Genomic DNA, 12,264 nt, shown 5'->3' with positions numbered 1-12,264 from the left:
TGGAAAAAGAATTTATATAAAATTCATATTTTGCTAAATGTTAACTTAGTCGCTACTAAAATGCAAAAGTAATTCTGTCTGTCTGTTACCTAAACCTAAACCACTGAACTGATTTTAATAAAAATTGGTACAGAGATAGAGTTGCCTTGAGAAAAAAACATGGGCTAGTTTTTATCCCGGAATTTTGAAGAGTTCCCTTGGAAATGCGATATAACCGAACTCGACGCGGGCGAAGCCGCGGGCGGAAGCTAGTTTTAAATAAAAGACAGGCTTGGGCATTGCCTTATTGTAGTGTCGGAAAAAATGGCGCCGGAAAGAACACATGTTCCTCATTTAAAGAGAAGAGAGAAAGAGAGGAGCATTTGAAGATTTTATGACAATGCTCTGCTTCTAGTAAGCCAGTCTAATTAAATGTTATTAAAGCACAATGCAGTTTTTCAAAATCGACCTCACTGTGAAAGGTATTAGTAGGCAGATAAACTGACTTTAGAGGCAATGTTAATTGACGAGAGCTGTACTTAGTATGAAAAATAACGAGAATTAAAAGTATTTAAAAAATACATAAGACATCGTGTCGCAGTCGTGTCGTGACATGTAAAAGTATTATCTCCGCCCGCCTTACGACGGTCGGGGCGAACGCTTTTTGTATTTTCCATTATGGCGGCAACGGTCTTATTACCATAAATATGGCGTTAAATACTCGCCTTTATGTCGGTCCGTGATTTACAAAGTCGCCTCCTGTTGGTAAGGGATTTATCTGGTGGTACGCAACTGCTTTATTTGTTGAAGTGAATTTGAGGTTACAGAGTCACTGGTAAAGGTGAAAATCGTGAAATGGTAAAATGTTTCATTTTAGACCTTCGGAGTAACTAATCAAGTGCTTTGTGTTTTTTATCTAAAATAGGTATAGAAAGAGAATGGGCTTATGGAATGAGTTTCAATGTTTTGAAAATACCCTCGGCCTTTGTGAGTCTTTGCGCCTTTGTAAATACATAAAGGTTAATGCAGCAAACAAAACAAAAAAAGAGATTTTAAGTAAGTATAGTAAATTAATCTTCCGCAAAAAGTCAACGTCACGCGGTATTCCCAGGCGGTCACCCATCCAAGTACTAACCGCGCCCGATGTTGCTTAACTTCGGTGATCGGACGAGAACCGGTGCTTTCAACGTGGTATGGACGTTGACGATTGATAAGTTGAATGATGGCTACATAATCATACATTTCACGAAGTATTGTTGAAAAAGTTTAAAAGGGCTAGTAATAAAAGCTCCGACAAAAAAATAAGAATTGCCCTTACTCAAAATACTAATGCTACTGACTAAAATACTGACTTTCCGACTTCTTTTTTTTACTACCGAATGAGATACTAAAGTCTTCGAAAAATAAACATCACTGTTTGTTGCTATAACACTTTTCTACCAGTTTAAATTACGTTCTACTGAAAACTATGCTTTGTATTTTTAATCTTTACTTGCCTACTATTAATTCATAAATTACTTTTCATATTTCATAGACTTGGTTCCATTTTAACTATAACATTATACTGAAAATATTATTCTCAGTGGTTAAACAATACTTTAAAAAAATATAAAAATGTACTTGTTATAATAACTTTTACTTGCTACATATATCATGAATTTTCCTAGAATATTTTTAACCGACTTCCCAGAAAGGAGGAGGTTCTGAATTCCGCCGGTATGTTTTTTTTCTATGTACCTATGTATATCGATTACGCCAAGGTTTATAGACCGATTTACGTGATTCTTTTTTTGTTCGACACGGAATAGCTACCAGTTGGTCTCAAAGTCATCAGGTCAGGATCTGATGATGGAAGCCCTGAGAAATCGAGGGCAACCTTCGAAAGTTGTAGGCATTTGATCAACACTCAACTTTTATTTCGACGATTCTTCTTCACCGGTATTGATGAACCAGCTCCCTCCTCTTCCTCCTCCGATCCAGAACGGTACACGGGTACCTCATCCATATTTCGTAACAATACTAAGTTTCCTTAATAGATAGTAAGTTAGTAGTTTCCTTAGTACATTTATTTGTTATATCAGTGATAATACGAAAGCAAAAGCAACAAAAAACTATTTAACATAAACAGACGCAACATGCAAGCATCGGATCTTTCGAACTCGCACACGAATACAGCCGAACGCGACCCCAACTCGATCGCGTGTGCTAAACTGTTGAGAGGTATTTTCATTATTATTGAGAGTTAAAATTATAAATTTAATAACCAACAAAAGAAATTATAACAGTTCATGCAAGTTGTAAAAATATGATTATTTTGTCAAAACCTCTGTTGTCGGTAACTTAGTAATTTTGTCGGAAGTTTAGTATTCTAGTCGGAACTTTAGTTTTATTACTCGAAGATCGATTTTTTTTAGGAGAAAAAGTTATTTGAACCTGCTCATATTTGTAGTTAAAATTGATATTTTTTGTCGTTTATGTTTTGGATTTTTTGTCGGTAATTATTATAACGCTGGTTAATAAGAATAATAGTCAGCCACAGATCGCTGGAGATTAATTTGTTTTTCGGAACCATTATTATTATCCGTTTAAAAGTGGCATAAACTAAAAAAAAAAAATATTCAGTCTTAAAACTTGGCTAGGCTGATGATGATGATCAAGTGACTTGTCGTTGTTGCAATAAATATTTGAAGTTTGTCTAACTGATTCATTAAGTATTATTATTTAATTTTAATACTCGTTGTCTTCAAATGATTTTCTATTTTAATAAAACTTTTCATTTTCAGATCAACAAATACATTATTATAGAATGTTTCTGAATTTATACAAGTAGCGTCATCTACTGTTAAACTATACAACTTTTATTAACCTGCCATCTGTTGGTCGCACTTAGAGTTACTAAGGTAAGTTGTTTCCCGACATTGTACTTAGTGATACAAAACACGAATAGATGGCGCTGTACTCAAAATATTTTGAAAAGGTGAGAGCAAATTCAGTTTTTTTTTTATTTCTTGCGATATTCTCAGTAGTTTTTTTTATTAATAAATAATTATTTGTGATTTAACACCTCTCACATTACATTTCCGTGTTAGTGAAACGTGTAGGTACCTACTACGTGTAGGTACTTGATAAAGATAAAAGATAAAAAGATAAAAGATAATTTATTTTGCAAATATGGGTACATACATGATGGAGTTACACATAAATAGGGTTCTGCCATATTTTACCAAATTGGCATGCAAAAACAAAAAAAAAATTAAATACACTAACTAAAAAACAAAAATCTAATCTAAAACACACTTAAAATTAAAAATTATGTATGCCTACTTGGAAGGGTAAAATCCATCTCATTAAAAAAATCATTAATACTGTAGTAGGCTTTATAGGCCAAGAATTTACGTAATGTCTTCTTAAAAAGCAATAGGGGCAGTTCTTTCCAGGCCTTGGGACATTTATTATAAATTATAGGTGCCATACAGAAGACACTTTTGCGCATAAGTGCTGTTCCGGCACTATGAAGACATACCCTGCTGTTGTCCCGTCTATTACGAGGAACTACGTCATCTAACCGTTTGAAACGATCCGGATTAGATTTGACAAAGACTGCTATTTCTAAAATGTATATACATGGCAAAGTTAATATAGCATATTTTTTGAAGAAGGGTACGCAGCTGTCGGTGGGTTTCAGTTTAAAAATGGATCGTATGCATCTCTTCTGAGCCTTGAACACGGTTTCCCTTTCCGTCGAGTTGCCCCAAAACATGACGCCGTATCGTAAATGGGATTCTGCTAAGCCATAATATGCTGTCAATAATGCCTCCACACCAATTATACATGACAGTGTGTGTAAGGCGTAAGCCGATTTACTTAATTTCTTGCACAAAAAATCAATATGGGGTTTCCAGTTCAGTTTTTTATCTATACGGAGTCCAAGAAATTTTGTAGTATCAACCTCTTCTACAGCTTGATTATCATAAAATATATTTAAGTTACTTTTATCATTAATCCGTTGACTAAAGTGTATTCTTTTAGTTTTAAGTAAGTTAATTTTCAAATTGTTGTTATCTAGCCATTTTACTATTTGATTTATAGATTCATTAATATCATTTTCATATGTCTCCGGTTTATTACACGGTATCGTTAATGTGCTATCATCAGCAAATAATGTCAAGTGTTGCGGGATGCATTTCGGTAGGTCATTTATGTACAAAATGAATAAAAGAGGACCCAGTACACTACCTTGTGGTACACCAAATGAGATTTTACGTTCAGTGGATTGATAAACAATGTCATGTTTACTTTTCATATCGATTTTATTTATTTCTGTTATTTGGGTTCTGTTTTGTAGATAAGATTTAATAAGATTGTTAATATTCCCCCTAATGCCATATGATTCAAGTTTATTTAGAAGTGTACCATAGTGCACATAGTCAAAGGCTTGGGTCATATCACAAAATAGGCCGCAGATCGGTTTTCTCTTATCAACATTCTTTGCAACATTGTACAAAAAATCATAAATGGCCATGTTAACTGTCTTGCCAAGTCTAAATCCTTTTTGCTCCTCGCAAAGAAATTTGTTTTTTTCAATAAATGTATATAATTCCTTGTAAATATATTTCTCAAATACTTTAGCAATTATGGGAATGAGTGATATGGGCCTATAATGCTCCATTATCTCTCTATCATCCTTTTTGAAGAGTGGTCTGACAATTGCTACTTTTAAAGCGTCAGGAAACACACCTTCGCTAATGCTGAGATTAATTATGTGTGATAAGTGACCGCAAATTTCATCAGACACATGTTTTAGTATTTTAGTAGCGATACCGTCATATCCCACACTGTTTGTACTATTTAGAGACATAATGATTTTTTTAATATCGTACGGTATGCTAGGGGCCATAAACATTGATTTATTATTGAAAGCTAAGGTAGCTGTTTTAGGTCTGGAGTTGGCAGGAAGTTTAGGCTGTATTTTGTCAATAAAAAAATTATTAAATGCTTCTGCAATAGCTTCGGGATTTGATATGACATCATTATTTACTTTAATTTTGTTTATATTAGCTCTAGGTACGTTAAACTTCGCACGATTGATAATTTGCCACGCGGTTTTAGATTTATTTTTTGATGTTTTTATACTATAATTGTTTTGTGCTTTTTGTGTCAAATTAATTATTTTTTTATATACTTTAGAATATATAGCAAGCCTAGTTTTATCACTTTTATTACGGTTAAGCCTATACTGCCACAATAGTTTCCTTTTCTTTTTGCTGCATATTTTGATCCCTTTTGACAACCATTTAGTTTTTCTAATTGTATTTATTTTTAAGCAAGTCATTGGGAAACACAATTCGTAGAGTAACTTGAAAGTTTCAATAAAATTATTATAGGCAACATTTGGATCATCCGTGCTATATACTTCTGAAAAAGTGAGACTTTTTAAATGGTTTTTAAATTTTAGTATATTCTCTACGCTATAATCCCTTCTTTTAGTGTACCAATATTTGAGACAACATGTTTTTTGTACTGGACATTTCAATATCTGTGCGGTGTGGTCTGACAATGCAAGCTCCGCTACCTCAGTCTTACATGCCTTAACATTATGCGCAAAGTTGTCTATACACGATAAACTGGCCATGCGAGTGGGTTGTTTCAAAGCAAGTTGTAAATTGTAGCTCATAAGAAGACATTCAAAAGCATTCGTAACATTGTTTGGTTTTAGTACATCTATATTGAAATCTCCGCAGATAATAATGTTTTTACAATGTGTATGAAGTAATTCCTGCAAGAGCGTTTCAAGTCTATCAAAGCAATGGTTTAGGTTGTTTGTGTTCGGAATTCTATATACACATACAATTATTATTTTATAGCTGGTGAGTTCCACACCACAGCACTCAAACATGCCAGGAATGGATAACTTTGCTACTTTCGGTAATTCTTTCCATTGAATACCGTTTTTAATAAGAATGCATGATCCACCTCGTTTCTTTTCATTTCTACAAAACATTGCAGCCAGATTATAGTTAGGTAAATACAATAGATTCTGATACCCTTCCATGATAAAGTGCTCAGTAATACATAAGATATCAATATTTATATATTTTTTAGATAGCTCATCTAGACATATTAAGAGATCATCAGACTTATTTATTAAACCTGCAATGTTTTGGTGCAAAATATTGACATATTTATTAGAGAAAAAACTGTTCATTCTCATTATTACTCGAGCTTATAGATACAGCCACATCTGGTACTTCATAGAGGACATTACACACATCTAAGTCATCACATAATGTAAATTCACTTATCATTAAACTTAGGTTACGGAATATATTAGCTATGCCGCGATTATTTACAGTTCTACTCTTCTTCCTAAACATAGCAAAATCATAAGTAAGATAATAATTAGAATCAAACAAATAAACGTAATTATATGTACATGCATCCAGATGTAGCAGACTATTAAAGGTTTCTATTCTAGAATTAAACATTGTAGAATATTCATTTAGTTTAAAAGTGGGTGCACATAAAATTATATTTGTGTGTTGTAATTTTGACAGTGTTTCACGAATGTTGATAGTCAGTTCGACATAGTTCTGTGTTCGATGAAAATCTTCTTCACCGATAAATATTATGCAGTAGTCATTTAAAGTATATTTTTTCAATTTGAGATCTAAATTAGAGATAAGATTTCTTAAACCACAGTTCGGTGTTAGGTAGTGACAAATACTATAGTTCGGAAATGTATCTTCTGCGATTTTTAGTACTTTATTAGTTTTATTTGTACTTAAAATACATATTTTACTTTTTGTAATTTTATTGCCATATTTTTGTTCTTTACACTGCATTCTAGAATCGCTTTGCAGTTTGCCGGTATTGAAATTAACGCCATCTGTGATTGTTTTATCTAACTGTTGATGATTGTTGACACTGGTTGATAAGATTGTTGTTTCGACGCTGGTGGAGGATTCTGCGCACTGGACAGGGTTTTCCAAGTGTTTATCTTTAGACTGGTTAGCTTTAGCACGTGTTTTTTTATTTTTTGGTGTTTGCGGCTTTATCTTAATAGGAGAGCATGTGACTTTTTTATATAATTCATTCTGTTTTTGTAATTCCTGGTTAAGGCGGGTAAGGTTCATATTTTCTAGAGTTAAAGATTCTATTTCTTTATGGGCACCATTGAGTTCCATCGTTAATCTCTCCAATTGTAATTTCAACCCAGTAATGTGGTCATCTTCATCTTGTGAGATATCCGGTAGGCTAGTGGCAGTGCCATCTAGCGGAGAGTCTGTTAGAACAGTAATCTCATTTTCATCATTAGTATTAGATTCAGACTTTGCACGGTTGCGTCTAAACGTTATGATGAGAAATAAACAAAAAGGATTGAAAATTGAAGATTGATTGAAACTTTATTAAGTCGCGTGAAAGAAAAATGGTAGAACTCGGCGTCAGCCTACTTAGAAAAAAAAGTTATTCGGGTTTAGTTAAGTAGTAAAACAAAATAAAGCTTACTTTGAATTAACTATACTATGCCGCTAAATTCAGCATTTAAATTGAATTGAGTGTATCACAATTAGATATTATGTAGGTTTACCATTGCTTAAACCAAGCCTTTTGTAATGAATTGACGATAAAACCAGTTGAATTGATCAATGGCCACCAATTCTCCATTATGTTGCAAGGATTAGCCGCTCCTAAAATTCATTCTGAAGCCTCACAATGGACAATCGCATATAAAGTACTTTAGTTTCTCTATTCGAGTACTGTTGCAAAATCCAAGGCGTGGATCAAACACGTTGTTAGTAGCGACATCTAGTGAAATGTTTTGGTACTAATAACGCAGTGTAAAATTTGTTGGGGATGAATGTCGTGGGGTGAACTGATTATAATGGGGTTGAAGAAGTTTATTTTGATATATAGATGGCGTAGAGTTGAAGAGCATGCTGTTGTTATTAGAATTAAAGAAAAGAGAATTTATGAAAAAAAATAATTATGAAAACAAAACATAATTAAACACTTAAGAAACTTATGTACCTTCAACTGTGTATGAAAGACGCTGAAGGTAAACCAACGACGGGTATATAATATAACAGGTGCTTATTGAAACATTAAACATAACATCAAAACTAGGGTTGTCTTAAACTTAAAGATTTGCTGCTAGTCCTAACCACAACTACACAATTAAAATATTTACTTACCAGCACATACTTCAGAAATTCTGACCTTTACAAGCTTTCTGAAGAGCAAGTCGTCTCTGTTCTGTCCTTTTTAAAAGACTGTAAGAAGATAACGATCCTGTAGCGTCAGCCTTACACGTATCTAATGAAAGCCACGTGTAAGGTACCGTCTGAAAATAGTACAGGAAGATGTCTTAAGAAATTGATTCGCTATCATAAGCTTCAGAAAATGGAAAAGTTTTGCATTACATATTTTCTTAAAGATGAGACTTTTGGCAGTTTATATTCAGCTTCCAATATCATAGGCAGACTGCGTATCTACAGGACTAATTCCTAAAATCAACAGTAGGTATAGTATCAACGAGATGCTGTCAAAGGCAGTTGATTAGTACCACGAAAATTAACGCACAATAATGGCAATAAAATTCACCAAAATCACAATCACTTATTACAGTTATCTTTGATTCGACCATCAATACTTACTCTTGTCTTTCATTCCGTCAGTACAACAGTACATTTCACACTACATTCCTCTAATTTCAAATAAATCAATTCGAACCAGCATTTTTTGTCCACCGTACAGTTAATAGACATTGGGTGAGCAGGCGCGGCTTACACAAAACATACGACGAGTATCATTTGACAATTTGCGAGCAATCAATGCATTGTCACCGCTCTTTATTCAACTCCAAATAATACATGGAAAATTGTCCATTCCAATTGTGACCGTACCATTGTTGGTCTAATCACACGATTCAGGCATAACCCGCTTTGATACCGACCATCAGTGCATGCTCGGTCGTGTTGGAGATGAGTATTATGATGCTCTAAATTCTGTATTGTATTCAAGACTGTTTAATGGTGATCATGTTGGCTAAATAAGTGAAGAACGTAAAGACGTTGTTGATAATAAGACATTGTGGTTTGAAGTGGATAATTTCGGCAATGGCGAACTACAAAAAGCAGCAAGAGCTTGTCTGATAGCTAAGCCTAACGGCACACCTTCATCAGCAACCTGAAGCTTCATTTCACCTGAAGACAAATGACTTTACATCAATGGCATATCAATTGGAGCAGCAATCACCGCGACATCTTCCAAAATTATCAAGACACTCTAATCCCTACCACATAAAGAGACCAATGAACGCCTTCATGGTCTGGTCAAGACTGCAACGGAAGAAAATATCGATGATGAACCCAAAGCTACACAACTCAGAAATATCAAAACGCTTAGGACTGGAATGGAAGAGTTTGGATGAAACGGAGAAGAGGCCTTTCATTGATGAAGCTAAGAGATTACGGATCAAACACATGCAGGATTATCCTGACTACAAATACCGTCCGAGGAGGAAGAACAGGTTGGATACAGCAGCGTTTTCCAATCCAGCACTTTATACGACCAGGGAGACTTTTGTAGAAGTGGAGCCTCGACCAGAGCCGAGTTATCAGACGCTTTCGTATCCAGATCAGTTCGTGTATAACAATATGATCAGCTACACAGTGCCTTCGATACCCCAGCCAACGTTTGTGCCTACTTCTATGAGGCCTAAGGAAGAACCGTTGCCCAGCTTGGATTTGAGGCCTCTGCCGTCGATTGAGAGCATATCCCCGAGGCCTTTTGCAGTTGTGAACCAGCAGATGATGGTGAAGGCTTATCAGGACCTGCATTACGTGCCTGGTGACGTCACAAGGATCTCTTATCACTACCCGTTTGGGGTGCAGTAGTCGTGTTTTGTTTTTTAAGTTTTTTGAGGCCATAATGTAATTTTAAGCCGTAGAAAGTACAGCTAACCTTTGTTAATGCTTGTGATTTTTTAGTTTTGTTTAAAAGTAAAGCTAGTGCACTTTAGTTACCTAATCTATAAATTTTGTAGTTTTCTTAACGTCTCAAAGACGTTCGTTTTTCGGTTCAATGCACATGTTAAGATGCACTGTATTTATTTTCTAGAACATTCTTATTTGTAGTAAATGTTTTTCTACTCAACTGGTTACGTTATTTTGAAGTTTCGGTAAACTAATCCTTGGTTTGCTTGGTTAATCCAAAATTAGCGATGGTTATGAATCAATGGCATTGTATATAATGAGTCTAAATGAGCTATTTATAACATTGATTTTCTGCCAAATGACATTATAAAAGCGCAAAATTACATTCATAACAACACATAATATTTAGAGGAATAAATATGAACGTGTTACCACATTTTTATCATTGAACTGGCATAATTTTCGCTGCATAATTTCGTATGGAATACTTAATGGTAGACAAATGACATAGTAATGTGTCGCATGGTGTTTTATTGTAGTATTCATGGTGTTCAAAGGACATTTTTGTATGATAACAATAATTATAAAATTGAAGTATAATGACTTGCTAAATGGGAACGATTTTTAACGCAAAAATTATGACTACAATCTGATAGGTAACTTGAGTATCTTTCTGAATGTTAAACTGAGTTTCCTCTTATCCTATCGTACCCGAAATATGAAAGTTGATATCAGGCCATTTTTAACCCAAGATTATTAGCATATTACACACAGTTTTTACATAATTAATAAGATTGTTACCAATTGTGGAGATAGTTTTATGTGATCTTTGATAACGAAGACCAGGCCACCTTAAAGTCTCCTGCAATATCTATTAAGATGGCTGCAATTATCAACTTGAAAAAAGGGTCAGTAGATACTTACCCTGCTACATGAGAAATCCGTCACCAAAATAAATCGAAAACCCACATAATTCAACCAAACCCCATCAAGCACAAACATCTGTTTTACAATTTTTCCCCGTCACCTAGCTCACCCGCCTTCTTCGGCGACATCTCGCGTTGGAAGCCGTGCCGGAGATAATGTACCACCAATGACGGTACACTTCTCAGATTGATGGTCTCGTCAAAATAATGTAATTGATTCATTTCTGAAGCGGGAAGTATTTTTTGGCAATGGTAATCTTGTGAATCATTGTTTTTTTGGGGTTTTGTTGGTAGGGCTGTTTTTTGGCGAATATTTTGAATTCAAATATTGCAAAGATTTTCTTTTTAATTTTGGATAAAACGACATACACCAGAGTAAAAGACCACCATACAAAAAGTATCAAGTGGTTTTGCACCTTCAAAATTAATTGATTCAACCGACAGTTCAGTAGGTATCAAGGCAACCTATTACCTCCCTTATGCAGGCTCCAACATTTCTTTTGAAGGCTTGTATAATATGATCAGGCATACCAAAAACCCAAGTTATGATGGTTAATTTTCCTATTCCTTGATAAGATCCTGAGAATAATTTCATTATTCAGGTCACTAATATAGGATAGGATACTTCCAGAGTTCATCAAGCTTTGAAGAAGTTACAAAAATGCAAGAATTGTGTAGGCCGTTATGTAGCCAAGTTATTTTACCAAAATAAATTAACCAAAGCAAACAATAATAAGCAATCACAAATTATCGAATTTCCATTTATAAGATATCGTAGGTTTTGAATGATTATTAGCAATTTAATCGAAGAAAGATCACAGGGTTTACAAAGCTGTGTTTAATTAAATTAAATTTATTATTGTTACGCCCCTTCAGTGTCGGGGGCGAAACGATTTTTCTATAATAAGCTTTCCATTAATTGGAAACTTCATTGTTGAAGATTTATATAGAGCTGATGATACAACAGACAGTGGGGGGATTTTTCAAGTTTCTTTTTGTTTTTTTTTTGTTAATTTAAGTCTCAACATAAGATTACATACATAAAGGAAATAGGTGGTTCTTTTGATGCCTATTAATATTTGGTTTCTCATTTTTCACATCCTAGGTGATTTGCTGTATTATTTAACAAGGAATACAATTAAAATGTCATGGAAATTTGACGAAGAAAATCACTAAAACAACTAATACTAAAACCTATTTATTCACATTGGATTTGAAAGAATATGTACTTGAATTTAGGTACCGCTTACAACGGTTTGCTTGCTTTACTTAACTTTTTAAATATTATATTAATGCAAATCATTTGTCGGTAGATGCGGTATTATCAGCTCTATATCAGGCTGAAACTTTGAAAAGTCTTCAGTTATAACTAAAATAGTAATTAAAGAAACCTCACAGGTAAATTGATTATTTTGTTTCTACAA

At 34.1% G+C, this 12,264-nt stretch overlaps 1 protein-coding gene and 1 non-coding gene across 2 annotated transcripts; one reads left to right on the top strand and one right to left on the bottom strand.

Moving 5' to 3' along the window:
• Nucleotides 1-1,065: 1,065 nt before the first annotated feature.
• LOC124629437 lies at nt 1,066-1,184 on the bottom strand. The gene has a single exon (XR_006984291.1). It is a non-coding gene; the product is annotated as a 5S ribosomal RNA (ribosomal RNA).
• A 7,789-nt stretch (nt 1,185-8,973) lies between these two features.
• LOC124646015 (transcription factor sox-2-like) lies at nt 8,974-10,016 on the top strand. Its single transcript, XM_047186030.1, has one exon. The coding sequence runs from the start codon at nt 9,207-9,209 to the stop codon at nt 9,873-9,875; it is 669 nt and encodes a 222-aa protein (XP_047041986.1). The 5' UTR covers nt 8,974-9,206; the 3' UTR covers nt 9,876-10,016.
• The last annotated feature ends 2,248 nt before the right edge of the window (nt 10,017-12,264 follow it).

The sequence above is a fragment of the Helicoverpa zea genome, chromosome 3 (assembly GCF_022581195.2).
Source record: "Helicoverpa zea isolate HzStark_Cry1AcR chromosome 3, ilHelZeax1.1, whole genome shotgun sequence".
In the NCBI taxonomy this organism is placed as follows: domain Eukaryota; kingdom Metazoa; phylum Arthropoda; class Insecta; order Lepidoptera; family Noctuidae; genus Helicoverpa; species Helicoverpa zea.
This window is presented reverse-complemented; position numbering and strand designations above follow the sequence as displayed.

Coding starts and splice junctions, on each gene's coding strand:
- LOC124646015 (XM_047186030.1), top strand. CDS start 9,207: ATGGCATATCAATTGGAGCAGCAATCACCGCGACATCTTCCAAAATTA.